The sequence below is a fragment of the Pipistrellus kuhlii genome, unplaced genomic scaffold (assembly GCF_014108245.1).
Source record: "Pipistrellus kuhlii isolate mPipKuh1 unplaced genomic scaffold, mPipKuh1.p scaffold_m20_p_22, whole genome shotgun sequence".
Lineage (NCBI taxonomy): Eukaryota > Metazoa > Chordata > Mammalia > Chiroptera > Vespertilionidae > Pipistrellus > Pipistrellus kuhlii.
Window position 1 is genome coordinate 10,486,817 of NW_023425521.1, and position 25,379 is coordinate 10,512,195.

General features: G+C 36.0%; 1 protein-coding gene and 1 non-coding gene across 10 annotated transcripts in view; one reads left to right on the top strand and one right to left on the bottom strand.

Moving 5' to 3' along the window:
- The window catches only part of CLTC (clathrin heavy chain), a 66,640-nt gene that overhangs the window by 25,272 nt on the left and 15,989 nt on the right, over positions 1-25,379 (top strand). For all 9 annotated transcript variants that reach the window (XR_004990321.2, XM_036451450.2, XM_036451449.2 and 6 more), the window contains 20 exons: positions 1,120-1,317; positions 2,962-3,162; positions 5,526-5,678; positions 6,170-6,292; positions 7,539-7,676; positions 7,899-8,063; positions 8,216-8,396; positions 9,975-10,138; positions 15,451-15,576; positions 16,170-16,312; positions 18,035-18,269; positions 21,323-21,445; positions 22,629-22,774; positions 23,012-23,195; positions 23,397-23,589; positions 24,063-24,220; positions 24,437-24,601; positions 24,721-24,828; positions 24,912-25,079; positions 25,203-25,352. Coding sequence is in view for 8 of the 9 variants with exons in the window: in XM_036451450.2 (XP_036307343.1) it covers positions 1,120-1,317; positions 2,962-3,162; positions 5,526-5,678; positions 6,170-6,292; positions 7,539-7,676; positions 7,899-8,063; positions 8,216-8,396; positions 9,975-10,138; positions 15,451-15,576; positions 16,170-16,312; positions 18,035-18,269; positions 21,323-21,445; positions 22,629-22,774; positions 23,012-23,195; positions 23,397-23,589; positions 24,063-24,220; positions 24,437-24,601; positions 24,721-24,828; positions 24,912-25,079; positions 25,203-25,352 (3,222 nt within the window). In the remaining variant the exon portion in view is untranslated. The remainder of the gene's footprint in view (positions 1-1,119; positions 1,318-2,961; positions 3,163-5,525; positions 5,679-6,169; positions 6,293-7,538; positions 7,677-7,898; positions 8,064-8,215; positions 8,397-9,974; positions 10,139-15,450; positions 15,577-16,169; positions 16,313-18,034; positions 18,270-21,322; positions 21,446-22,628; positions 22,775-23,011; positions 23,196-23,396; positions 23,590-24,062; positions 24,221-24,436; positions 24,602-24,720; positions 24,829-24,911; positions 25,080-25,202; positions 25,353-25,379) is intronic.
- LOC118726696 lies at positions 14,079-14,212 on the bottom strand. The gene has a single exon (XR_004990377.1). It is a non-coding gene; the product is annotated as a small nucleolar RNA SNORA42/SNORA80 family (small nucleolar RNA).

Here is a 25,379-nt window from a genome sequence, read left to right on the forward strand (position 1 = left end):
CTTTTCTTTGTTTAATCGTATTTCTATACCAGTCCTTGTCTGGCACAAAGGTGACTTTAAAAATTCAGTAGCTTTCATTTATTCAGTTGCATGTGTCTCTCCTGGAAAATATCAAGAATGAATTGCCTTTTGGTGAACTAGGTTAATGACAATTTAATAATTATGAAGTTAATAAGCCAGAGATCTTTTTCTTTCCACTGCTGTGCTGATGTTTTTAGGATAATGCTTAAACTAAAGTATCTTGGATAATTTTACTAATATATTTGATATTTATAACTTTGATTCTGGGAACTTAATTGTTATCCTCCACTTCCCCTACAATTTTCTGTGCCAATCTAACAATAACAAAAAAGTATAATTTTGATTCATCCACACCAGATAGCTAGTGTTGTGTTGGCTATTGTCTTTTTTTAAATTTGACAATCTAAGGGAAAAAGGTTAGTCAGGCATTGCATATTTTAAAAATTCTTGTGGCACAAAATCACTGCCCTAAAAAAATGAGAGTGTGATTTCTATTGGTTGAAAATCAAAAGCCATCAAAATGACATTATTACCTTTTATTAAGCACTTGTTGTATACCTTGCATTATACAGTAGTATTCAGCGATTCTTTCCCCTCACTGAATATATAATCTGGCCTGTGGGGGTGTAAATGTAATTAAAGAAAATTACTGAAAAATCCTTATTTTAAAAATCCTAGAGTTAAAAGAATAAACCTTAAACTTCTTCCAGGCAAGCCTTAGATTTTTTTAACTTCTTCAGTCATGTTCTGAAGGTTTTCAAGATTGCTTTCCTTACGAATTTACCAATCATAATGAATTGTCTTACAGAGCTCATTTAAACGGATGGTAGCAAAGCAATTAGAGTTCGGACAGTATGAAATAGGGAGCTATTTATATTACAGAATAGCCATATTTTAGGCACTCCAAATGGGGGTTAGCACCTCAGTTTTCTCATTTATTGCCTCTTTTTAAAAATTTTTATATTTTTATGACAAAAAAAAGCAATTGTTACAATTTTAATATCTTTGTGACTCAGTAGTAATCAGCTCTAAGCAGATTTAGTATCATTGATATCCAAATTAATACATTGCAACTATTCATTGATCTTTAAATTGCAGGTTCTGTCAGTATGTGTGGAAGAAGAAAACATAATTCCTTATATCACCAATGTCCTACAAAATCCTGATTTGGCTCTGAGAATGGCTGTACGTAACAACTTAGCTGGTGCTGAAGAACTCTTTGCCCGGAAATTTAATGCTCTTTTTGCCCAAGGAAATTACTCAGAGGCAGCAAAGGTGGCTGCTAATGCACCCAAGGTAAATAGCCATGAAAATGAATTTGCTATGATTAGATTAATGTTTTATATGCTTTATTCCTACTGTTAGAAATGGAGCCAACTTTCCATGGAGAAACTAGTCGTCTTTAGGTTGCATTCTTTCTGTGGTAGATTGAGTTCCTTATTGGTGCCTTTAGATTTGCTTAATTATTCTTTAGTTTTGGTTAGCTTTTTAAAACTAAGAATGTTAGAAAGATAAATAGATCTAACAAGCTATGGTTTATATAGATGTAATGATGTTTAGTTACTTAGTTGTAATACTGTTTGACCTTGTCAGTGATAGTTACCAATTTTCCCCCCTGAGTAAAGCTTTGTTTTCATTTGGTCCACAGCTTGGGAGAGGGCATTCAGGGTGATTAAAAAGCTGCCTAGAACTTCAGGAAGAGGCTCAGGCAGAAGCCCTGACACCACGGGGGTGCCAGTGGGTCCCTCAGAGGCCACTGGGCTGCAGAGGCTCCTAGTCATGCTTAGAAAGTGAATTTAGCTCAGTTTAGGGGCCAGCCAGCTTTCAGAGGTTAGTTAGGTGGTCATCCATCTTGATGAATTTCACCTCCTCATCTAGGAAGTGGCTCTATAAGAAGTCACCGAGATATGGGTGTCTGTCTGGGCCGAATCCAGAGCATGCAGATCCAATAGGGCCTGGTTCAGGTTCTTCTCGAGGACTGTGGTTTTACCACAGTCAACCTGTGACATCTCTTACTGTCCTGGAAGAAGGCATGGGCACTGTGCTGGCTTTGCATCTTCAAGAGACACTTGGTGCCCTCCACTTCTCCAGCCAACTCATGGAAAAAGTGGCCCATGCCTTCCAGAGCCACATCTTCACATTTGAAATAGAAGCCCAGAAGAGAGGTAGGTGTGGGAGGCTCACAGATGAAGGTTAACCAGGCGGTTGTCAGTGGCTTCCATCTCTGTGGAACAATTTTGACAAATCTTGGAGTCATGGTGTATCAACAATAAGGAGCTAAGCTCAAAAAAAAAGGTGTTGGGTGGTCCTGGAGGCAGAGGATGGCTGAGAAGATGGTTCCAAAGGTTGCAGCTGGAAAAGAGGTTAGAGCGTGGTTGGGGCTGGAAGAAGGGATGTCCACGGGTCTGTTCTGTTCAAACACTGTTGAAACAAGAGGTTGGACCACAGGGCACACGGTTTGGTAGTACTGAATTTATTTCCCAAAGTTTAAGGATTTTAACAGATCCTATTACATTTATGGTAAAAAGAGTTGTCTGAAATTGAGCTGAGTTTCTTCTCATCACCTCTGAATTATGTTGAATGAATTAACATCTTATATCCTGATCACTATTAGGAAATTTGCACTTAACACGAACCTGGAATAATAGCTAACTGTAACTACTTTATACTTACTCTGTTACACATTGGCATTGTAATTAGGTTGTTATGTTTCTGATTCTGAATAACCTTATCACACCTGGCCAGGGGTGTGAACAGATGTTGACTGAATCTTTATTACTCAACATATTGAAGATTTTATTCTATTTAACTTATTGAAGATTTTAAATTTGGTCTTAGTAGATGGAATCATGCTTTTATGATTGACTTAAGAGACCCATGGAGTTAGTGTGATGTTGGATCTCCTTTAAACGGAGTCTTTACCATTTCTGTTTCTTAAAGGGAATCCTCCGAACCCCAGACACCATCCGTCGATTCCAGAGTGTCCCAGCCCAGCCAGGACAAACTTCTCCTCTACTTCAATATTTTGGCATACTTTTGGACCAAGGCCAGCTAAACAAATATGAATCCTTAGAATTGTGTAGGCCTGTACTTCAGCAAGGACGGAAACAGCTTTTGGAGAAATGGTTAAAAGAAGATAAGGTATATTAACTTCAATTAACATACTTTTGCTTTGATTGTCTTAAATACCAAATTAGCAAGTTATAAACATCTAGGCTGCCCCAAAATATCTGTATGTATTGTTAATGCTTGTAGGAATAGAATAAGAGCAGACATTGTATGAGATGGATAAACTTACTTTTAAAACATATAGAGATAGGATATCTTTGTTTAGTATTTTATTTTATTTATTTTTTAAACATATTTTATTGATTTCGTACAGAGAGGAAGGGAGAGAGATAGAGAGTTAGAAACATCGATGAAAGAGAGTCATCGATCAGCTGCCTCTTGCACACCCCCTACTGGGGATATGCCCACAACCAAGGTACATGCCCTTGACTGGAATCGAACCGAGGACCCTTCAGTCCCCAAGCTGACGCTCTATCCATTGAGCCAAACTGGTCTTGGCTGTTTAGTATTTTAAATGGAATTCAGAATTTGTGCTGGGTAGTTAGAACCACTAACCTGGAAGCAAATTGCTTTTTGCTTCAGGAAAAGCTTAGTGTGAGACACTTCAGTATGTGTTCATATTTGTCAATATATATAACATTCATTTGTATATAAGAATATATTCCTATCTCTCACATCCCACATTTAATATGCACAGTATTTTCAATCATTCAAATATATCTTTTCTTTGAGAAATTCCCAAGTATCATCACAATGGTGGTATTTGCTAGTAGTAACTATGTTTGGGTGTGAGAAATATGTTATATAAATTGTTGGACCATAGATATGTTAATAAGACAGCAGGGCTAATTAGCAGTGATAAAAATTCCCAGAGAGATTTCACAGTATGTAAATTAGCATTACATGGGAAAATATTTAACTCAGTTTCTTGAAATTTATTTAAATATGAACCTTTAAAAAATGTTAACCAGCTTTCTTTACTGCAGGATTTCTCTGTGCTTTTTATATTCATTCATACTTAACTGATTTCTTTTCACATAGAACATCTAATTGCATTTTGTTTTCTAGAGCACATTATGGAAAATGTTGCTTATTTGCAAGGCAGTTAACAAGTTTGAATAATCCATCAGTGTTTTTATTCCCTTTATACCAACATAAAAAAGCCTTTCTCGATAAAGTGGCAATATTGAATTGCCATTTCTTAAGCTATGTCAAGAATAAGGTGGTACTATTTAAAGCACTCTGAGTAGTGAATAATTTAATGTTATACTTTTCAGTGTTCGTGTATGTTGGTAGTATTTTTACGTGCCTAATTCTAAGTCCTTGTTTCTTAATCAGGCAGTCTTATAGGATACTGGAGATAGTACATCAGAGTTGGGATGCTTGGATAGGAGTCTGCTGAGGAACAGTTAATGACCACAATAGCGAGTATTTGAGGTCCATCTCAATTGTTTAAGATAAGGGATGATGGTGATAGCCAAGGTAACTGAGTTGACCTATATAACAGTGTGAAAGCTTTCTGAATATTACCTTTTTTTTTTTTGTGAATGGTCATATGGGATCTATTTGTAGTAAAAGGGATAGTAGTCAACTCTTCATTAATTAGCAGGTTTAGTTAAGAGATATACTTCAATACAACTTCTCCATACTGAAGATCAATGATAAAGGCTATTCTCTGACATAGCCACATAGCCATTTAAAGTAGAAAATCAACTCTTAATATGTAAAGCAAAACTCTTAGGGAAACTTCTTTCTAGCCTGGGCTGCTGACTAAGGCAGGTTGAATGTATAGAGAAGGGAATCTACCTATTTACCACCTAAAAATTCAGTCTTTTTTATCTGTTTGACCTTGTGAAATTAGAGTGTCCTGCTTTGTAACCTTAAATCCAAAAGTCAAGAAGATAATGGAGCTTAGGTTCTTCAGACATAAAAATTATACCCTAATTTTAATAATGGTGCTTATGGTAAGCCTCAACTGGTAACTTAGTATCAACTTTTCGTTTTATAACATTACATTTAAAGTTACTTTATTTTGATGTTAATCAGCTTAACAATAACCCACAACCTTCGGACCAATTTAAAGTTACTTTATTTTGAAAAAATTGGACCATGTGGGTCAGATGTCTGAATATTCTTAATAGTACAAGATTCTGCTTTTTAAGTATTTACATTTCTAACAAGGCATTTGGTAATATCTGTATGTATAAAATCTTGTTGGACTTTTTTTCTTAATTGGGATGTGTGAAAATTCTACTGAGACATTGGTATGGATACATAATCAAGAATCTTTACTAACCTCAACCCCTGAATACTTGTAATATATTCTAGGACAATTGAGTAACTGTTATCATATTATTTATAGTGGAAGTAGTGTTAGCTGCTCATTTATGAAAACTTATGAATTACTAACCAATCTCTATTTTTCCTCTGGACAGCTGGAATGTTCTGAAGAACTAGGTGACCTTGTGAAATCTGTGGACCCTACTTTGGCACTTAGTGTGTACCTAAGGGCTAATGTCCCAAATAAAGTCATTCAGTGCTTTGCAGAAACTGGTCAAGTTCAGAAGATTGTTTTGTATGCTAAAAAAGTGAGTTCAATGAAACAAATTCTCAACAAAAAAAAATTCATTAAAACATTAAAGAGAAATTAGCCTGTAGAAACTCTAAATGACTTTAATAGTGAATATCCTTAAATTTTTAGTTACTGGGAAAAGTATAAAAGCCCTATTTTAGTCCCACATAGAATTACACTTATTAAAAAATAGAGAATTACTCTTATACAGTTTACTAGAATTTAAAATATCAGGAGCATGCTTAACCTGTTAGAAAAAAAAACAACTTTTTAAAATAGTCATTCATCAAAAATGAAGAAGCCTATTATAAAAATTTACAGCTATTTAATCATCTGTTTGCCTAATATAAACCAAGACCAAACTGAACATCTTAAAACTGAAAATGTACTTCCATCAGTAGTTTTATATTAGTTCTATATTAGTAAGATTCTGTTGCAGAAAAACAACCTTTAAATTATATAAAAAGGAAACTTTGTGGTGGGGTTTAAATTTTTATCTATTTGTAGGTTGGATACACTCCAGATTGGATCTTTCTGCTGAGAAATGTCATGCGTATCAGTCCAGATCAGGGACAGCAGTTTGCTCAAATGTTAGTTCAGGATGAAGAACCTCTTGCTGATATCACACAGGTAAAGAAATGAAAATGTATTGGTAGAAGTTAATTTAAATAGAGAATGTGGGGATTTGAGTTTAAACAATTCGGAGAAGAATGGGTTAATCATTTAATTTCTAGAAATTAAAGCTTTGTCTTATATACATATACAGAAAAAAGCAAGTTGCAGACAAATGGATAGTATGGTACCATCTATATACGGGTTTGTTTTTTTTAAATCCTCACCAGAGAACATGCTTTCATTGATTTGAGAGACACACACACACACACACACATCAATGTGAGAAACACTGGTTGGTTGCCTCCCATATGCACCCTGACTAGGGATTGAACCCGCAATCCAGGCATGTTCCCTGACTGGGAATCAAACCTGTAATCCTTTTGGTGCTTGGGATGACGTTCCAACCAACTGAGCCACCTGGTCAGGGCTCTATATACAGTTTTAAAACAAACAAAATGGACTTCTTGTTTAGAGATGTATAGGTAGATATATGAAAAATATAGGAGAATAATAGTTGTTTTTACCAGAACTAAAAGTAACTCCACAAAACAAAAATAGTTCTTTTTTTACTCTCACCTGAGGATATTTTTTCCATTGCTTTTCAGAGAAAATGGAAGTGTGGGGGGAGAGAAACATTGATGTCACAGAGACACATATACTGATTGCCTCCCACACTCACCCCGGCGGGTACATGCCCTTAACCGGGAATCAAACCTGTGACCGACATTCTAACCACTAAACACACAGGCCAGAGCTTTCTTTTTTGAAAATTTGATTTGAGAGAGAGAAAGAGACGGAAACAGAGAGACATCGATTTGTTTGACTTACTATGTATTCATTGGCTGATTCATATATGTGTCCTGACCAGGGATCAAACTCAGAACCTTGGCATATTGGGATGATGCTCTAAACCCGTCGCCAACAAACTACGGCCCTTTGGCGCCTTGAGTGTAGCTCTTCCACAAAATACCACGGAATCTAGCCCACAACCCAAGCATGTGTCCCTGACCAGAATTAAACCAAGGACCCTTCAGTCTGCAGGGTCCACTGAGCCAAACCGGCTAGGGCCCAGAAATTTGTTTTTAAATTATGAAGTTAAACTGTCCAAATAACATTTTTTAAGTCTGGGGTTTGTTTGGTCTGGCAATTTTTTATATGTAAAACAAATGAGATAATGTTTAATTTCCTTTCATTTACATATTATCCACAGTATCATAAAGCCACTTTTAAACATCTCAACATTCTTTAAATCTTTTTGCAGATTGTGGATGTCTTTATGGAATACAATCTAATTCAGCAGTGTACTGCATTCTTGCTTGATGCCCTGAAGAATAATCGCCCATCTGAAGGTCCTTTACAGACTAGGTTGCTTGAGATGAACCTTATGCATGCACCTCAGGTATATGTGTTCATACTTTTAAGGTGTTTTCAACACTCTTTTAGTATTTACTCATTGCTTCTTAGATTGTTATTTGAAGCAACTGAGATGACTATTCTTTAAGAAAATTTACTTAACAACCCTTTATGAATTAGATGTTGGATCTTTATATGTAATCTGGATGTAGAATTACAAATATAAATGGGCTGGTAAACTAAACTTATCCTGTTTGTGGTTTTACAGGTTGCAGATGCTATCCTAGGGAATCAGATGTTCACGCATTATGACCGGGCTCATATTGCTCAGCTGTGTGAAAAGGCTGGCCTACTGCAACGTGCATTGGAACACTTCACTGATTTATATGATATTAAGCGTGCAGTTGTTCACACCCATCTTCTTAACCCTGAGGTATTTCATTTTCCTACCTAATGGGTGGTCTTAGATATGATTAAACAGTATACTGAAAATGTGTTTGTGGTACTGAATGATGATAATTTCATATCACCATTAGGTTCAGTTTTATTTCATTTATATACTTATTTATTTATTTTGTCCTCTAGTGGCTAGTGAATTATTTTGGATCCTTATCAGTAGAAGACTCCCTAGAATGCCTCAGAGCCATGCTGTCTGCCAATATTCGCCAAAATCTGCAGATCTGTGTTCAAGTGGCTTCTAAGTATCATGAACAACTGTCAACTCAGTCTCTGATTGAACTGTTTGAATCTTTCAAAAGTTTTGAAGGTAATTAGGAATTTCTGAGTTGTTTTTTAATTAAGATAACCAAAAGGGGTATTATTATGTTCACAGGCTATTAGAAATTTTATCTCCCCAAGCTTAATTTTATGGGACAATAGATGTTGTCGAGTATCTTTTATGTTAGATTCTAGGGATCTGCAGTGAACAGATTGCTTGCATATTTTATAGATGAAATAAAAGCAGACTTTTAAGATACAAATATATATATGTGTGTGTGTGTATATATATATATATATATATATATATATATATATATATAGTGGCTTTGTAATAGTTGTGTAAAATGAAAATACTAGTGACTAGTGATCAGGTATGATAAATTTTCATGCTATGTTGTTTGACTCTTATAATGGCAAATGTTTCTAACCAAGGATGTTTTGTGACTTGTCATTATATTCAGCTGGTTTGTATAGCTTCAGCACCTCAGACCTTTTGGGCTGGATAACGTATGGTGGGCGGGTGTATGTAGGATTCTTAGCAACATCTCTGGCTTCTACTCACTAAGTGCCAGTGTGGTTCAGCGCCACCAGTTGTGACACAAAAATATCTCCAGACATTGCCAAATGTCTCCTGGGAAGAAAATCACCCCCAGTTGAAAACCACTGCTGTATTGAGTACTAATGTAATCACTGTTGGGTGGCTCTTGGGTTCATTAGATAAACTTCTGGTCCCAGTTACCTTTTTCCCCTCTTTTTGTAGTATTGCTCTAGACAGAAGGAATAAGATTTCTACTAGTTCTCTGTTTCTGTATGTTAACTATGCACTAAATTTATACTACTTTATTCAGTACAGTAACCACTAGCCACATACAGCTATTTAAATTTGAAGAAATTAAAATGAATATAATTAAAAATTTAGTTCTTCAGTCACACTAGCCACATTTCAAGTGCTTGATAGCCACACGTGGTTAGTGGCTATTGTATTAACAGCACTGCATTAAATTCTCTTCAAACTACTTTTGTATGTTTCCTATTAACTGCCTATGGAAAAACACCTGCTATAAGCGTCTTCGTTTAAAACTTGTCATATGGAATATGATGTGATAATTAGTTTGGTATTAAGTAGCTGCCTCCTATTTATTATTAGAAAACATTGGGTTGAATTTTCTATTGTTGTTTTGTTTTAAGTATATTTTTATTGATTTCAGAAAGGAAAGGAAAGGAAAGGAAAGGAAAGGAAAGGAAAGGGAGAGAGAGAGAGAGAAACATTAATGATGAGAGAGATGAAGCCCATAGCCTGGGCATATGCCCTAACCAGAAATCGAACCATTACTTCCTGGTTCATAGGTCGATGCTAAACCACTGAGCACGCTGGCCATGCTCAATTTTCTGTTTGTTTGTTTTGTTCAAGATTAAGGTGCAAATCCCTTTATTGAACTAATTACTAGATTAATTCATATTCTTATGGAGTTTTTTGAGCAACCAGTTTTTACTTGGGAGTGTTGAGTATGTGCTTATTTTTTATAAAATTGAAATAACATGTTTTTTAATTGCTTAAATATTATACAGTTCTGTTATTCTTAAAAGTGCACCTGTACTTAATTTCAATTATCTGTTTTTTAAGGTCTCTTTTATTTTCTGGGATCCATTGTTAACTTTAGTCAGGACCCAGATGTGCACTTTAAATATATTCAGGCAGCTTGCAAGACTGGGCAGATCAAAGAAGTAGAAAGAATCTGCCGAGAAAGCAACTGCTATGATCCTGAGCGAGTCAAGAATTTTCTCAAGGTAAGTGATTTTGAGTAATGCAGTTTCTGGTTGGGTTGAAGATCAGCAGTTCTGCAAGGGTTTGGTTAGTTTAAAAAAAAAAAAAAAGTTCCCCTAAATGTAAAATTCTTAACATTCTGAAATCATGTGCTGAATTATTTCTTCCAAATTTAATACTTTGTGGTTTCCTTTGAAATAGGGAAGGAAATTGGTAAGTAATACTTAAGAATTAGTCCATCTCTTTAAAAGAAGAAAAAAATTGCACTATCTTAAAGATGTCCTTTCTTTCACTTTGAAAATGATTTTAGATATTCGGTGTCATTTTAGAATATCATTTAGTCTCCTTTTGAATATTACAATCATTTGCCTTTTGTCTCATTTTAAGGAGTCTCTACTGCATATATAACAGGTTTATTTCTGTCATCAAATTAGCCTGACTCTGGAAACTAAATATTAATCATGTGTAATTCATAAATTGAGAGTAAGAGTAAACAAAAAACCTCAGATTTGTGACACAGGAATTTAGTTCTAGAAAAGAAAGAGCTGCCTATGTTGAAGTGAAGAGTAATGGTTTAAAGATTCTTAGCTCTTTAAAGTATACCTGAGGGCAGTTAATGTTGTTTAAAGTTCAACTTAACTTTACCTTTATTCTCATTCCTACTTGTTACTTTTACAGGAAAATAAAACTTTAAAATGTTAGTTGCCTCTAAAATTCAGGAAGACTATAGAACAGTTTATCTCCCTAAACATTTATTTATATATATGAAATGACTCCAGAACAATATAAAGTTCTTGAACATTTTTTTTTTGTCTTTTGGAAGAATTTTAGATTGAAACTAAAACCAAAATGTTTAATGTATAATTCAGTAGAAAAAATAGGCTTTTCCTACGCCTATACTGTCACCACAGTTGTATTAGCTGATAGGGCTCTAAATTAAATACCCCCAAACCTTTGGGGTTTCAGTAATGAGATAGTCCAAGTAACCCTGTATTATAGATTAAAAAATAAACTTTCCCCAAAATATATAGCTTTATAATTTAATGTCTTAACCATTATAAATAGTCTGAGTGCCCTGGCTAGTATGATGTGTTTGAACTAAAGACATTCTGGTGTCAAAAAAACTCCAAATAAGAAATAAGGTAAGATGCTTTATGCTTGGCTAGTGTACCCCTAACACTGGTTCAGTTCCTCATTTGATTGTCAGGACTGTTTCCTTTTTTAAAAATACTACCAGATTCTTAAGCTGATTTCTTTTTGTTTTTATTAAGCTCACAGCTTTTATGCTTCAGTCTCAATTTCTTTAGCATTGAATATTAATATTTGACTTATGAAATATATAATATATATATACATATATATATTTGTAAAGCAGGACTAAAACATTATGTTCTTAAACTTCAAAAAACTTACCTGGATACTGAGATGGTGCAGCCTTAAGTTGCTTAGTCTATGAGATCTAATTAGATGATTCCCATTCCACATTTGTAAATTGGTTACAAGCCTGATAGAGTAGGGGCATAGATATGGATATTACAGGCTTTTGAACCAGTCAAACCTGGTTTAAATTCCATTTCTATCTATTATGTCGACCTGTTACCTTAAGCAAATTAACTCAGCCTTGGTTTCTTCAACCACAAGTTTTTCTCAACTACCTTCATAGGCCTTAAGTGTTCAGGTTATAACAGTTGTAAATAAGCTGTGTTGGTGGGCCTTGTAAATAAGGTAGTGCCAGCCTACATGTGAAAAACAATAATTTAAATTTTGTTTCTTTTCGGTTTTGAGTTATTCCTCCTTGAAGGAATTTTAATTTCAGTCTGAGTTAGAGGTAAACCTGGTGTCTTATCTTGAAATAATCTGAGATAGGAACTCAATACTAAGATGCTACTATTGTATCCAGCCTTTCATCCTAGTAGTGAGAATGAACATATTAAAACATTTTATTTCCTTTTCTTATTGACCAATAGTATGGTAGCTGCAATGCTACATCTCATCATCACTGCTAGTAAGCTTTGAGGTACTAGCTATATGATAATTGACTGGTGGTATATGTAAACTCTGTGGTAATAAGAAAAATACTTCTCTGAATCTGATCTTGGACATTCCAATGCCAATTATATACTAGCCACTAGAAATACAAAGATTGTTAGAATATGGCTTCCCATGTACAGTAACCTGTTAGCAGGAAGAAATGATGATATTAGCATCATTTGGCTCATGCCCTAAGTTTTTGTGGAATTATAGATCTCCATACAAAGCATGGAACTGTTCTCCAGATCCATGATCTGCTTCTTGCTACTTTTAATCTTCTATCAATTTTCCTTTCCTGCTTTTGCTTGACCTACACTGACTTGCTTGCTATTTCTGGCACTCCCCAGCCCTCTCCTGCCCACGGTCTTTGCTTGTACTCCTTTCCGCTTTTCTGACCTTCATGACCTAAGTCCTAACGTTCTTTAAGATTTCTCATCAGATGTCATGAGAAAGGATGTCTCAGATGACCCTAGCCTAACCTTACCTCCCCCATATTCTGCTTTTAAAAAAATAACACTTAACAGCCGGGACCGGTTTGGCTCAGTGGATAGAGCGTCGGCCTGTGGACTGAAAGGTCCTGGGTTCGATTCTGGTCAAGGGCACATCCCCAGTGGGGGGTGTGCAAGAGGCAGCTGATCGATGATTCTCTCTCATCGATGTTTCTAACTCTCTGTCCCTCTCAATTCCTCTCTGTGTAAAGTCAATAAAATATATTAAAAAAACAACAACACTTAACAGTATTGCCTCTTCCCACTACAGGGTAAATCCTTTGAGGGAATGCTTACTTTGTTCCCTGCTATATTTCCAGTGTATAAGTACAGTGTCTGGTACCTGGGTACTTAGAAAATATTAGTTAAATGAGTAACTTCATGTTTATGACAACCTCTGAATGTTTATATAATTTTAATTTTTATCTTTTACCATAATAGCTAGAGGGTAAACTTTTAAATAATTTAAAATGTTAATAGCATTACTTACATGTGTGAAATCATGTGCAAATTTAGGCAATCAATAAAGTATCAATTCTAGATTTTTGCCTATTTTTTCAATCTTAAGTATTTGGGAGGGAGGAGGCATAGATAAAGTATGTTTGTCTTTGCCAGCAGAAAAGTAAACACGCATGAGAATAGAATACCTAAGTAATCTTAGATTACTTGCAAGTGTGTTTTCTCCCTAAATGATAAAATAAAAGTACATAATATTTTATTTGTATTTTAAACAGGATAAAGAAGATTAGTATGACCCACTAACTTTTTGATGTTTATTTAATAGGAAAAACTTAGCTTATTTTTTAAAAATATATTTTATTGATTTTTTACAGAGAGGAAGAGAGAGAGGGATAGAGAGTTAGAAACATCGATGAGAGAATCATCGATCAGCTGCCTCTTGCACACCCGCTACTGGGGATGTGCCCACAACCAAGGTACATGCCCTTAACCTGAATCGAACCCAGGACCTTTCAGTCCCCAGGCCGACGCTCTACCACTGAGCCAAACTGGTTTCGGCAAAACTTAGCTTATTGAAATCTTTTCATAAGTAGATCAAACACTCTTTCTAGAGATGATTATGGCAGCTATTTAGTATAGTTTCCATGCTGTTAAATACTTGCTTTAGACCAGGGGTGAGGAACCTTTTTTCCGGCCAAGGGCCATTTGGATATTTATAACATCATTCAAGGGCCATACAAAATTATCAACTTAAAATTAGCCTGCTATACTGTATTTGGTTGAACATTTCATTAACTCACCCCTCTTGCCTTGGAAGGGCCATACCAAATGATTTCTCAGGCCTTATATGGCCCAAGAGCCAAATGTTCCCCACCCCTGCTTTAGACTTTCTTTAATGTGTGAAAAGTCTGCAGCTGACTTCCACTTCAGATTTACAGCCTTTCCTCCCCTCCCTCTCTCCCCTCCATCCCCACCCCCTGCCCTCCACTGTGTAGCCTGCTTCAGTGCCTGCAGCCTATGGGCAGAGGCCAGGCAATGATTCAAAGCCACAGTTTGCTCTGCCATGGGGCACTATGAAAGACCCAGGGGTATAGGCCTATCATAAATCCAAACCCATGCATGCCTTTTTGATCTTCTATTTGGGATTTCTCATGACTCCCAGATTTAGTTTTGTGTTCTGTGAACACTTCATAGACTAATCTTCAAATTATTTATAACTAGTAGCCCTGCACACAAATCTGTGTGCCAGTAGGTTGCTGCTGCCCTCCTGTAGCTCTCTGCCCGCTGTCCTGTCCTGCCCTGTAGCTCTGCAGCCCACTTGTAATTCGCTGCCGTGCCCCCCTTCTCCCCCCCATCCATGATCTGGTCCTTAAGCTGCCCGACATTACACCTCAGGGCATAATGAATAATTAGCATATTCCTCTCCTATTATATAGAATTGGGTGACTGATATGTTCTAGACTTAGGTATTATTTTGTTCTAACCTTGCAAATAGTGTTCTTAGTGGCTGTCATTGGGGAAAGTCCTACTCTACTTAGTTCTACTTCCTTAGCAGATTTTCATAGACAGATCATATATTGAGCAATGTTTCACTGTGTGTAAATGAATTCCTGATGGAAACTGTTGTTTTTTGTGCTTTACCTTATGTCTGTGGAATGTAACAGGACATGTTTCAGGTAAATGCCCAATACAGGTCTTATCTCCTGTCTGTAACATCTATGTCAATCTATAAAGTAGGATTATAGCTTGGTATTTGTAATGATAAAAGCAGTAGCAATTTAAAGATGTCTTTCTTTACATGTTTTCTTTTTCTTAGCTTTTTTCTTATAGCAAGATGTGGTGTGTTTAATTCATGGCTGTCACCATCATGTTGCTCCCTGTAGGCTTTACTGTAACCGAATGGTAGAGGTTGGCCATATAGAATGGAATTAGGGAGGGGTGAAAAAAGTCATTAGTTTGAAACAAGTAAAAGCCATTTATGTCAACATTTTGACAATATGACTGTTGGTCTTAAATAACTCAATTCTATTTTATTAATCATTAATGAAAGTCCTGCTGTGATGATTTTATATCCCGAATGCCAGTGGTAGCTCACTAATCTTAATTTGTTACTTTTTTTGGTTAAGGGTATGTGTGGGAAGGACCTGGTATTTTGCTATGGATCTAAGTATTGATTAATAAAAAATTACTGAAAATGGTACGCTTTCTTCAGCAATTGGGAATTTCTTTAGGAGAACAACCAGGTTTATATGATCCGTTCCCACCGGTATAAAACAGAGATCCTCATATTTTACATAGATTTGATATCTCACAGAAGGAGGAAATTAAGGTTTCTTTTTGTTCTTTTTTCCCCACAGGAAGCGAAGCTAACAGATCAGTTACCACTCATCATTGTGTGTGATCGATTTGACTTTGTCCATGATTTGGTGCTGTACTTATATAGAAATAATCTTCAAAAGTATATAGAGATATATGTACAGAAGGTAAGTAATACTTACATAACCTAAAAATTAAATCTCATTGTAGATTTTATATTTCACTCTGGAAATCTTCACCCTTTTGAAACTGTGGTCTGCTACAGTGGCTCTCAGAATGTTTTCCTGCCCAAATCCTTCTTTGATTAAAATTTTACTTGCATGCCCAGTATATAAAACAGATCAGAACTGCTGTAGTTTGAAAAGTTGGATGGCCAATGCCCTCCTTACTTGGTAGCACCTGAAGTGTCTGTGTAGAGGCCATAGACTCCAAAGCACAGTTTAAAAAGCATCTTAAATATAGATACAAAAAACTGCACCTTCTAACTCTAAAAACAGAAAGACAGTTTTGCTATAGTGGACTTAATGTGTTAAAAATTCTGTGACTTTTAGCATTTTTGGACTTAATTTATCCTTTGGAATAATGCTGAGATAATTCATTAACCAAGCCAGACTTCCGGCTAAATTCCTCAGTCCAGTTGCCAAGTTAGACTGTTTATTATTGAACTTTTAAAACTGAGCTTAAAAGAGGGGGAAATTTTTTATTTTTAAAGCTCATTTTTGCTTATATTAGACATTCTTCAAATTTTTTTAACCCTTAGGTGAATCCAAGTCGACTTCCTGTGGTTATTGGAGGATTACTTGATGTTGATTGCTCTGAAGATGTCATTAAAAACTTAATTCTTGTTGTAAGAGGTCAATTTTCTACTGATGAGCTTGTTGCTGAGGTTGAAAAAAGAAACAGGTGTAGTACTGTTTAACCTTCATAACTGGGATAAATAAGTCTCTCCTAGCCTGGAAATGAATAAAAATGTAACTTGTCAGTTGTTGAAAAAATAAATGGACCATAATTCCCTGGAAACAACCAATTTAGAAGTGATAGGCTAACTGCAACGTTAATTTAAAGAAAAACTTTTCTGAAACATTGCAGCTATCGTACAAAAAATCTTTTAACCTGGTTAGTCACTTGTGTTGCATATTTATAATTAGAGCTACAAGGGTTGACTTTGTATGTGCTTTTAATGTAAACTATGTGAAAAGCCTCTTTTTAGTTAGGTATGACACTGAATTTGCTAACTACCCTGTATCCCCGAAAATAAGACAGTGTCTTATATTAATTTTTTCTCCCAAAGAAGCGCTAGGTCTTATTTTCAGGGGATGTCTTATTTTTCCATGAAGAAGAATACGGTACACATTTATTGTTAAATGAAAATAAAGGAAATTTATTACCTGTATACGGTACAGTAGTACGGTAGTTGTCAACACAAACCAGACAAACTGTGAATCCTACAGTATCAAGAATTTACTCATTTATTGAATGATAATCATGTCATCATCTTCTGGAACATCATCATAACAATCCAATTCCTGAGTTTCCTGGTGAATTTCTTGTGACTCCATTTCTTTCAGAATCAGTGCACCAAATCTCTCATGTTTAGCCTCGGGGGGTCCTTATTTTCGGGGGGATGCCTTATATTTCACTCAGAAGGAAACCTATAAGTAGGTCTTATTTTCGAGGAAGTCTTATTTTTGGGAAACACGGTGGTTCTTAAATAAATTAGTTTCAAGAATAATGAGAAAAGAGTTCCCTATTAACTCTAGGTTAATTTTTCTTTAATCTTAATATTAAATGAGGAGAAAATGGTGATGTAAGTATTTACATGAATTTGATAGCCAAAATAATGGCCTACTGCTCTTTCTCTGGGAGTTTTTGAGATTTAATCCATTGAAACAAACTATAGCTTAATGAAACCATGACCTCTGGTGGAATGACCATACAACTGCTAGAACGATTAAGCCAGAGCTTCTAAAGATACTACATTTTGTTCCTAGTGTGTATTTAGGATGCTGTCTCTTCTTGGCTGTAGGTAATATATGTTAATTGTGTTAAAATTGAGAGAAACCTCAGATAATCTGGCCTATTTTTTTATACCATGTCCTAGCTCACTCCTAAACAAAATTAGCCAAAGTCTAGATATTTTCTCCAGTATAAAGTAGAACAACTTACCCCTAGCCTGTTTGGCTTGGTAGATAGAGTGTCGACCTGCAGACTAAAGGGTCCCAGATTCAAGGGCACGTACCTGGGTTGCAGGCTCCATCTACAGTTGGGGGGGGGGGTGCAGGAGGCATCCAAAAAATTATTCTCTCTCATCAATTATGTTTCTCTCTCTCCCTCTTCCTTCCTCTCTGAAATCAATAAAAACAACAGTTTAAGAACCGATAATCTCTTTTTTCTATATCATACATTCTCCCAGCCTCCCTGTTGGTTGGGAGAATATAGTCTTACATTCCTTCTGTGTAATCTCGGACAAATCATTTAACCACCTCTGAGTCTTATTTCCCAATTTATAATAGGGTTGTTGAGAATACAAAATAATGTATGAGAAAGCACATTATTTAAATAGTTAGCATGTTAAGAGTTTGTTATTTATAATACAATATGTGTACATGTGTTTGTTTTTATTAGGTTGAAACTGCTTCTGCCTTGGCTAGAGGCCAGGATTCATGAGGGCTGTGAGGAGCCTGCTACTCACAATGCGTTAGCCAAAATCTACATAGACAGTAATAACAACCCAGAGAGATTTCTTCGTGAAAATCCTTATTATGACAGTCGTGTTGTTGGAAAATATTGTGAGAAGAGAGATCCACATCTGGCCTGTGTGGCTTATGAGCGTGGCCAGTGTGACCTGGAACTTATTAATGTGAGTACTGCTAGCTGAACGTGTAGAAGGAAGGATGCATTTTATTTATTTATTTATTTATTTATTTATTTATTTACTTACTCTAACAAAGGTAGGTTTTATTAAGAAGGCTGCATTAAAAAATCCTATATAATAAAACCCTAATATGCAAATTGACTGAATGACTGGTTGCTATGGCACTCACTAACCATCAGGGGGCAGACACTCAACACAGTAGCTTCCCTTTGGTGGTCATTGCACTCCCACAGGGGGAGCGCTGCTCAGCCAGAAGCCAGACTCATGGCTGGTGAGTGCAGTGGCGGTGGCCGGAGCCTCTCCCACCTGGAGGTGGGTGGTAAGGAGTGAGGGATCCCAGACCGCCAGAGGGATGTTCTGAGTGCGACTGGTGGACATCCCCTGAGGGGTCCCAGGCTGGGAGAAAGTGCAGACCGGGCTGAGGGATACCCCTGACCCCTCAGTGCACGAATGTTGTACACCAGGTGTGTTATATAATGTCAGGTTAGTGAATTTTGAGAGTTTCAGAGTAGTTTTAAGACAGTCATTTTTGGAAGATATGTTTTAAAAAAATTTTTGTTTGCCCATGATTGTGAATTTAAAGTGGCCAAAATGGTAGATCAAATCTATTTTCACTTATTAACGTTAACTGCACTAGTTTTATAGCTTGTGTTCTTATATATTCTCATATACATACCCAGAATGCTTACATCTCCCCCCCCCACCCCTTTGTAAAAATTTTTTAAATTTATCTGTTATTGAGAGTGCTACAGATTCCCCCCCATTACTCCCTCTCCATCTGGTTTCCATACCACTGTAGGCATTCTCCGCACCATTGTTTGTGTTCATGGTTTATGTACATGCATACATCTTTTAAACATATGATAAAGTTGCATGCATTATGGCTTGTACCTCTGCAGAATATATTTCCTAAGAATAAGGATATTTTCTTTCATAAATACATAGAAACGAACTTCAGTCACTTTGATTGACAGAATATTTCTTAAAATTTATGTCAGTTTTGTCAATTGACCAAATAATGTTTCTTACCACAGTTTTTCCTTCCAGTCTAGGATTATATAGTGCATATAGTTGTCATATGTCTTTAGTCTTTTTTTAATATGAGATAATTCTTCAGCCTTTTAAAAAATACATCATTATAAATGTAGTCTTTTTTTTCCTACTTGTAACTTTTTATTGCAGTGAAATTTACATAATGTTAATCATTTATAAGTGAAAATTTTAGTGGCAATTTGTACATTCACAGTGTAAGAGAATCTTATTCTTTTTGAGTTTCTCTGATGGCTCCTCATAATTAGCTTTAGATTGTATGTTTTCCATCCAGAATATTACCTAAATGATGTTTTGTCTTTCACATGCTATTACCTGGCATTCTTTTGTCCTTCATTGGTGGAGGCACTTTTTACTGTTGTCAGTTTCTTTACTGTATAATTATATTTCCTCTTGCAGACCTTAAGTCAGCAAGGAAACACTTAAAACCATGCAAATGTTGTGTGCCCCTCCTCTATGCCAATTTAGAATCTATTGATTCTTCTTAAACCATTCTTTTTTTTTTTTTTTAATATATTTTATTGATTTTTTACAGAGAAAGGGAGAGAGATAGAGAGCTAGAAACATCGATGAGAAACACCGACCCACTTCCTCTTGCACACCCTCTACCGGCAGGCAACCAACGTACATGCCCCTGACCGGAATTGAACCTGGGACTTTTCAGTCCGCAGACCAACGCTCTACCACTGAGCCAAACCGGTTTCGGCTTAAACCATTCTTAATTTGTTGGTTGCATAAGGACAATTTTCCAAGTCTAGCACATTCTCCGCATTTATTAGTCAGCACTCATATTTTCATGTACTCATGAAGCCCTGTTTGATTCAATAGGTCACCACTGTTTTTTTGATGCTTAAAATGTCCCAGTTTTGGCTGATAAAAACCTCTGCAGCCTGCCTCCTGGGGCTTTGTTTTATGGTCTCATCATTCTCCGAGCACATCCTTGTTTTTTTAGCACAAGTTACATCACACTTATTTTGGACCCTCCCAACCCTGGAATCTGCCATTTTCCCAGGGAACTCACATCCTTTATAGTGGGGAATGCTACTTAGAACTCAGAATTGGTCTTAGCTTGTGTGGCTCAGTTCTTTGAGTGTTGTCCTATGCACCAAAAGGTTGCCATTTGGATTCCTGGTCAGGGCACATACATGGGTTGTGGTTGATCTCTGGTCAGGGCACATATAGAAGGCAACCAATTTATGTTTCTCCCTCTTTCAGCCTTTCCCTCCCACCGCCTCACTCCCTCAGTCTCTCTCACCTCCCTCTCTCTTAAGTATGTCCTTGAGTGAGGATTAAAATACTCAGATCTGGGCCTTTAGGTGTATTTGTATTTGCTTCTATGATCTTTCAGTGATCAGAGCTAGGAAATAGATGCATCTATGTACATACATCCATTCATGTACACATAAACATATGTATGCATGTACATATGGAAAAATAAACACAAGAATAGCTAGTAAAACACTGAAAAGAAAGCTATAAAGGTGAACTAGGTCTACCAGATATTAAAGCACATTACAAAGCCTCTATAATTAAAACGTGCAGTACTAATAGACAAGTAGAGTAGAATACTTGCTTGTAACCTCTTCAAGAATATATGTAAAAACTGGATTTTTTTTTTATCCTAGAAAACAATAATCAGGGTACAAATGATACGGAATAACTTTTAAAAGTAAAGTCAGTTGCCTGGCCAGCGTGGCTCAGTGGATAGAGCATCGGCCTGCGGACTAAAGGGTCCTGGGTTCGATTCTGGTCAAGGGCATGTACCTTGGTTGTGGACACATCCCCAGTAGGGGGTGTGCAAGAGGCAGCTGATCGATGACTCTCGCTCATCAATGTTTCTAACTCTATTTCTCTCCATTCCTCTCTGTAAAAAAATCAATAAAATATATTTAAAAATAAAAAATAAAAAAAATAAAAGTAAAGTCAGTTATAAAAAGTCTTTACTTCTTACCTTAAAATTAATCTTTAATCTTTAATATCTTATTTAGGTTTGCAATGAGAATTCCCTCTTCAAAAGTCTTTCCCGCTATCTGGTACGCCGGAAGGATCCAGAATTGTGGGGCAGTGTGCTGCTGGAAAGCAATCCTTATCGGAGACCTCTAATTGACCAGGTAAAGTTGACAAATGGGATTAAGGCTAATCTTTTAACTATGAATAAAACCTCTTTTTCCCCCACATCATACACATGAACCATATTTAACTATGAGAGAAGGCAGTAAAAAGAAACATTTTAAACATTTAATTATTTTTAAAAATATATATTTTGTGTGTGTGTGTGTGTGTGTGTGTGTGTATTTAAAAGGAAAATAGAAAACTAAACATTTAGTAAAATAAGAATTGCTGTTATTAATAACTGAGAATTGACTAAGTTGATTTAAGACAATCTAAGAATGAGAATTGATAGAAGAGAAAATACAAAAGACTAAGTGGAGTAAATGTTAAATCTCTTCCCTAGTAAGCATAAAACTGCAAGAGAGATTTGTGGGGTTATAATCATATAATATTTAAAAAAAATTTAAACCCTGCCGAAACCGGTTTGGCTCAATGGATAGAGCGTCGGCTTGGGAACTGAAAGGTCCTGGGTTCGATTCCGGTCAAGGGCATGTACCTTGGTTGCGGGCATATCCCCAGTAGGGGGTGTGCAGGAGGCAGCTGATTGATGTCTCTCTCTCATTGATGTTTTTAACTGTCTATTTCTCTCTCTTCCTCTCTGTACAAAATCAATAAAATATATATTTTTTTAAAAAATTTTAAACCCTAAAAATTAAAGGTTGTTATAATGGTTCTTAAATTCTCCTTGTGGAAATATAAATATAAAAAAGAATGCAAGCTATTTTTTTTTTTTTTCATCCCTCTTTTAGGAAGCATTTCTAAGGAAAAATTTTAAATAGATATAAATCTTCTCAGAAAAAAAATACTGCAGCATCTGGAAACCGTGCAAATAGCCGAAAACAGAGGAATTATTGAGTGTATAATGCTTTATCTATGTAGCTGAATTATATGTAGCCATTAAAGTGATAATGGGGAGTGGTTATTATGAGTAATGTTTTTAATGAGAGAAAAGATTGAAATTATACAAGTAGGGTAATTTTTCAGGAGAATGGAAGTATATATGATCTAGTTATACATGAATTTGTGTATGAATACTTTTGGGTGGTAAAAAAGTATTTTTCCTCCACTTTTTTTTTCTGACTATTTCAAGTTTTCTACTGAAAAACCAACTTAGTTTTATTAGATTGTATCTTCAAAAATCACTTTGATTCTCAAAAATTTTTTTCTGTATATCCTCTGTAGGTTGTGCAGACAGCCTTGTCTGAGACTCAGGACCCTGAAGAAGTATCAGTAACTGTCAAGGCTTTTATGACTGCAGACCTTCCTAATGAACTTATTGAACTGCTGGAGAAAATTGTTCTTGATAACTCCGTATTCAGTGAACACAGGTATGCTCTGAGAGGGTTCCATTGGCTATTTATATTCAGTCTTTCATTATGGTCTGTCAGTTTTGGGAAGGAACAAAGAGACAAAGATTTGAGTATACTGTCTAAATTCTCACTCTTAATACCCTCCTCTTCTCTCCCTACCTCCTGAGACAAAAAACTCTACTAGTATAGCCACAGTGCTTATTCCTTGGCACTAATGAGCTATTAAAATATTGTGTTTAAATCTTTATCTTAAAGAAATCTGCAAAATCTCCTAATCCTCACTGCAATCAAGGCTGATCGTACCCGTGTTATGGAGTATATTAACCGCCTGGATAATTATGATGCTCCAGATATTGCCAATATCGCCATCAGCAATGAGCTCTTTGAAGAAGCATTTGCCATTTTCCGGAAATTTGATGTCAATACTTCAGCAGTGCAGGTAAATAAACTTTCAGGTTACCTAAGTTTATATACTAAATGTAATGATTTCTCATGATTCAATATATGTATTATCCTTTGAGGATGAGCATAACCAATTGCTATGGCATAGGAGAGCAATAAAATCCTAGCCATTTCAGTGTAATTGCTGTGTGCTGAGATTCATTTTACTGTAACACTAATTAAAAAATTGGTTGCTTAGGTTTTAATTGAACATATTGGAAACTTGGATCGGGCATATGAATTTGCTGAACGCTGCAATGAACCTGCGGTCTGGAGTCAGCTTGCAAAAGCCCAGTTGCAGAAAGGAATGGTGAAAGAAGCCATTGACTCTTACATCAAAGCAGATGATCCTTCATCTTACATGGAAGTTGTTCAGGCTGCCAACACTAGTGGTGCGACTTCTTAACTATTATGTATTTGTGACCTCAGAAAATGTATCTAAGCTCTGATTAAGCTAAACATTAAGATAAATTGTGTACTCTGAATTAAGTAGGAATTAGATACTTCAGGGTTACTTTTGAAAACATGTAGCCCTCCATTTTAGTGCAGACAAAGAGAAGCTGCATTTTTTGAGCTTGCAAGGTTCATGGGAACGATTAATTTTCTGTTTTGAATTTTCATAAAATTCTGATGGAGCTCTAACTTACAGCTCTAAGGGAAAGGGGATGTCCACTATTCATTTCATTAGTGATAATACAGAAGTTTAATAGAAGTTTTGCTATTATAGGTGTATTACACTGTGTATATTTGTTATATATAATGTTTTCCTTAAAGGGAAATTAATAGTAGTTCTCATTTGCTCGGGTGAAAAGATAAACGTTAAGATGTCAGTGCTTATATTTCTTTTTTCTTTTCCTATACCTAGGAAACTGGGAAGAACTGGTCAAGTACTTGCAGATGGCCCGTAAGAAGGCTCGTGAGTCCTATGTGGAGACAGAACTGATATTCGCACTGGCTAAAACAAACCGCCTTGCAGAGTTAGAAGAGTTCATCAATGGGCCAAATAATGCTCATATCCAGCAAGTAGGTTTCTTATTCATTTTTTTTTTTTTTAAATGTTAAAATAACTAGTTGAGCAACATCATTAGCTTAGTAGGATCAACACATCACAGCTGAAGATTTCCAAGGAAAAATACCTTACAGGAAAAACATTGTTTTTCACTGTTACATTGAGTTGCAACTTTGGAGAAAGGATTAAGTTTAGGCTCGCTGAAAATGGATTGTCCTTTTTTTTTCCAGGTTGGTGATCGTTGTTATGATGAAAAAATGTATGATGCTGCTAAGTTGTTGTACAATAATGTTTCCAATTTTGGACGCTTGGCATCTACCCTGGTTCACCTGGGTGAATATCAGGCAGCTGTTGATGGAGCTAGGAAAGCAAACAGTACCCGAACATGGAAAGAGGTAATCTCAACACCTGTCTGAGTGAAGAATTAAGGTGTTCTTTAGAAATGCTCTTTAAACTGTGAATCGAATTAGCAACGTTTACATTTGAGTTCACATATTTGACATTTTTATTGTAGGTCTGTTTTGCCTGTGTAGATGGGAAAGAATTCCGTCTTGCTCAGATGTGTGGGCTTCATATTGTAGTACATGCAGATGAATTAGAGGAACTTATTAACTACTATCAGGTAATGAGCCGGAGTCTTTCATATTAATTGAGAGCTTTTGCCACACATAGTCCTTTCTTTAATTTACTATCTTCCTTATTCAGGATCGTGGATATTTTGAAGAACTGATAACAATGTTGGAAGCAGCTCTGGGACTTGAGCGAGCTCACATGGGGATGTTCACTGAATTAGCCATTCTGTATTCTAAATTTAAGCCACAGAAAATGAGGGAGCACTTGGAGCTGTTCTGGTCCAGAGTGAATATACCTAAGGTAACCAGCCTTTAACATTTGGAGGCAACTATGGCTAAAACTAATATTTTAAAATACCCCCTTTTGGACTACTAAGTAGAATCAAAGACTCATATCTAAAGCAATTAAATCTTTCTTACATAGGTGCTAAGAGCTGCAGAACAAGCTCATCTTTGGGCAGAATTGGTGTTTTTGTATGACAAGTATGAAGAATATGATAATGCCATAATTACCATGATGAATCATCCCACTGATGCATGGAAAGAAGGGCAGTTCAAAGATATCATTACCAAGGTATGTACCTTCTTCAGAAGACAAAAC